At 46.6% G+C, this 3,611-nt stretch overlaps 1 protein-coding gene across 1 annotated transcript; it reads right to left on the reverse strand.

Moving 5' to 3' along the window:
- Positions 1 to 1,084: 1,084 nt before the first annotated feature.
- On the reverse strand, positions 1,085 to 2,088 carry LOC112709375 (uncharacterized). Its single transcript, XM_025761263.1, has 2 exons — positions 1,616 to 2,088; positions 1,085 to 1,556 (listed from the first exon to the last, which is right to left on the reverse strand). The coding sequence occupies exons 1-2, from the start codon at positions 2,086 to 2,088 to the stop codon at positions 1,085 to 1,087; spliced, it is 945 nt and encodes a 314-aa protein (XP_025617048.1).
- Positions 2,089 to 3,611: the final 1,523 nt, after the last annotated feature.

The following is a 3,611-nucleotide window of genomic DNA, read 5'->3' on the forward strand; positions in this document are numbered from 1 at the left end:
ATATACAGTGTGAGACGGCAACAAAATATGCCCATGCAAGAAAGGATCATCCCGTATTTAAAGAGGGCAAGATTGTACCATTTGGCCAGGCTAAACAGCCACTGGTTCTGGTTGGATGAGCTGTTGGTAGTGCATTTGTTGAAAGGTGGCGTCTTGAGACGCACACATTTCACATGCCTTTCGGGGAGTGCACAGTGACATTGCAAGACGTGGCCTTTCAGCTAGGGTTGCCTGTCGATGGGGAGGCTGTGAGTGGTTGCCTTTGTGAGTTTGAGAATTTCATGGAGAGTGGCCGACCAGCTTGGGAGTGGTTTCAGAACCTATTCGGTGAGCTTCCACCACCGAATAAGGTCAAGCAGATGACTGTATACTTTACATGGTTCCACGAGAGATTTAGGGTGTTACCACTAGATGCGACCGAGGAGACTGTCCGCATTTACGCATGTGCCTACATCATGATGCTGTTATCCACTCAGTTATTTGGGGACAAGAGTATGAACCGGGTACATATTCGGTGGTTGCCATTTGTGGCAAATCTTCATGACATGGTAGAACCTCGCTGAGGGAAACCCCTTCGTGTGTGACCTGGCTGCCTGCACAGGTCACACCGCTTCGGTTGACTGGTGTCAGCTTCGTCCATGTTGTTGCAGATGCGGGTGGACCATGGTTGTCCCTCTCTTGCTCGTCTCATGCTCGATTTGGGAATGACAGTCGGACCATCATACGGGGGCCAAAGCCCCTCTGGAATGCAAGGTGAAAAGGACATCTGATAGTCCTTAAATACCTTAGACATGTTGTAGACTTCATCGACGTAAATGGCCCAATCTAGTCGTGACTGCACATAACATATGATGGCATGGCAACAGGGGTAGTGCAGCGCCTGGAAGTATCCATAATCACAGGTGCGATCTCTTAGGGAAACCCGATAGCTACCCAGCGAGAATTCGCCTGTGGGGGTAGTCTCTACCACTGTGTAGTCAAGCTTATGCCTGTCGAACATGATCACGGTGAAGCAACTTGAATCCTTCAAGTTCCACTTAATGGCCTTAATAAGTGCCTACGAATACCGGTGCCCAGACCCTAACTATGCCTCTGCCGTCTGCCCCCGGACAACAAACAACTCAGCTAGCCAGAGATAGGTTGACTTCACCAAGGACGTCATTGGTATATTTCTTGTGCCCTTCAAAATAGAGTTCACACACTCAGAAATGTTGGTCGTCATGTGACCATATCGTCTCCCCCCATTCTTGTGCTGTGTCCACCTCTCATACTCCATCCTGTTTGCCCAATCACACATGGCCGGGTTCTCTGTCCTCATTATATCAAACCAATAGTCAAATTCTGCTTCCGTCTTTGCATAAGCGGCATTTACCAGCCACCTCCTCGCATCCTGCCTTTTTAAAGTAAGGGCAAAATTTGTAGCAACATGCCGAATACAGAAGGCCCGATAAGTATGGGGAGGTCGCCAACCACTATCTAGGGACTCCAGTGCATCCTTGATGCCGTTGTGTCTATCAGAAATCTCAAGAATACCTTGCTGTGGAGTAACATGTCTTCTAAGATTGGTTATAAAGTATGACCAAGACTCTGCATTTCCCCCTCCACGAGTGCAAACGCAACAGGCAATATATTCGAGTTTCCATCCTGAGCAATCGCCAGCAACAACATCCCTCCATAATTGCCATACAGACTGACGAGCGGCTTACAATGTCGGAATGCCTCAATACATGGAGGGAATGTCCAGAACATGCGATGAAAGTAGACTCTATCTTCATCAACCTGATCACCCACTCTAACTGGGGAGGTCTTCAGCAGAGCAACAGAACCATCCATGGTGGATGTGATCCCAAGGTTCCAGCGGGGCAGATCCCCATATGACTCCTTCCAGTCGCCATAGATCTGTGCTACTGCCTTCTGCTTCGCCAACCACACCTTCCGATAACTGGGCCTGAAACCATATGTCGCATCCGTTGCTTCTTGCAACACCTTAATCGACACCGACGCATCATCTCTAACCAATAGAAAGATCCTCGCACATATGACATGATAATCAAGCTGCTTGTGGTCGCTCGATATCGATGTGGCCATACACGTGTGTGGTCCATTGTACCTCCTAACTTCCTATGTGCTCTTCCTCTTTCGCATGACTATACGAATCAACCACGTGCACCTGTTACCAAACTCCTTGCATCTCCCCTGGTATTTCAGATTGTCTGACTCCATAACTCTATACTCAACTCCACGCCGAATGTTGTAATCTTTTACACTCAGCACGACTTCCTCCTTACTCTGGAACGATTGGCCAATCTAAAATTCCGTCAAAGGATTCCCATCATGCATACCATGTCCCACGAAGGTTGCCTCTACATTCCGATGTTGGCCGATGGCTTCCAAGTTCAAGGACGACAGGTGCGAAGGGTACTCTTGTGTTCCAGAATCAGAACCTCCATGTGCTGTAGATGTACCTCTTGGAATATCATCATCACTGTCCCCACCAATATCGACCGGCTCCTCATCCAAATCATCATCACGCAACGCATTCTCAACTCGATCCGGTCCAGCCTCAAATTCAAAATCAGGCACAACAGGAGGCACAGTAGCATGAACAGCCCCGGCACGTTGGGGCTTAGGAATTAAAACTGCAGTTGCTACCACAGGCATCGATGTCGAGGCACCACCGACCGTGGTCGACTGAGGATTCAGTGCTGATGCCCCATTGCTGTCGACACCATTTTCCAACTTCGCAAACAGCTCAGGTATACTCACCTCTGAAAAACTACGCCTGCAGTGAAACAAGACCTGTAGGTCTTCATCCGACCCTATCACAAAGGTCTCATATCTCACACCAGCTGACACAACTGCAATGGAAATCTTGTAAAATAATTTTTTTACCCACTTCGTCCCACATGCACCGAGCTTCCATAATATACTGAGCTTAATTTCTGCCAACATACTCGAAGATCGGATAAAAATACTAAGCGATTCTCTATCCGTGAATTTCACACCATGCCTTTTGCTCTTTTGAATTTTTCCAGAGTAGTGGACCAGAGCCACAAAACTATCCTCCCCCTCCATTTGTGATTAACACTCTTCCTCCACATTTGGCCCCTCCACAGTTTATATAGGCAGCCCCTTTCCCACATATTTAACGTAAACCGCTATAGCCACTAGCGGTTTACTCACAACCCATAACACACATAAACCGCTAAAGGCAATAGCTGTTTATGACCAAACATAATCATGCAGAAACCGCGATAGGCAACAACGGTTTCCAAGCATTCGCACATCAACGTAATCCGTGGCTAGCAGCAGCGGTTTCCATAGATACGTGAAACAATGCATTTGCGTCTACGTTTTGAAAACAATGCATTTGCGTAATTTTAATGGTGAAACAATTTATTAACATGAATTGCCCTGAATTACATGTGGTGATTATATTTTTTTCAGGGCAATTTACGTAAATAAAATGTTTAGATTCTAATTTTAGGCAAATACAACTTTTGAAATACGACGCAAATGCATTTTTTCATATTTTTATAAAAACCGTTACTGCCAGCAGTGATTTACAGAAGAACATAATTCGCTATAGGTAGCTGCGGATTACGTGGTTA

The sequence above is a fragment of the Arachis hypogaea genome, chromosome 9 (assembly GCF_003086295.3).
Source record: "Arachis hypogaea cultivar Tifrunner chromosome 9, arahy.Tifrunner.gnm2.J5K5, whole genome shotgun sequence".
Lineage (NCBI taxonomy): Eukaryota > Viridiplantae > Streptophyta > Magnoliopsida > Fabales > Fabaceae > Arachis > Arachis hypogaea.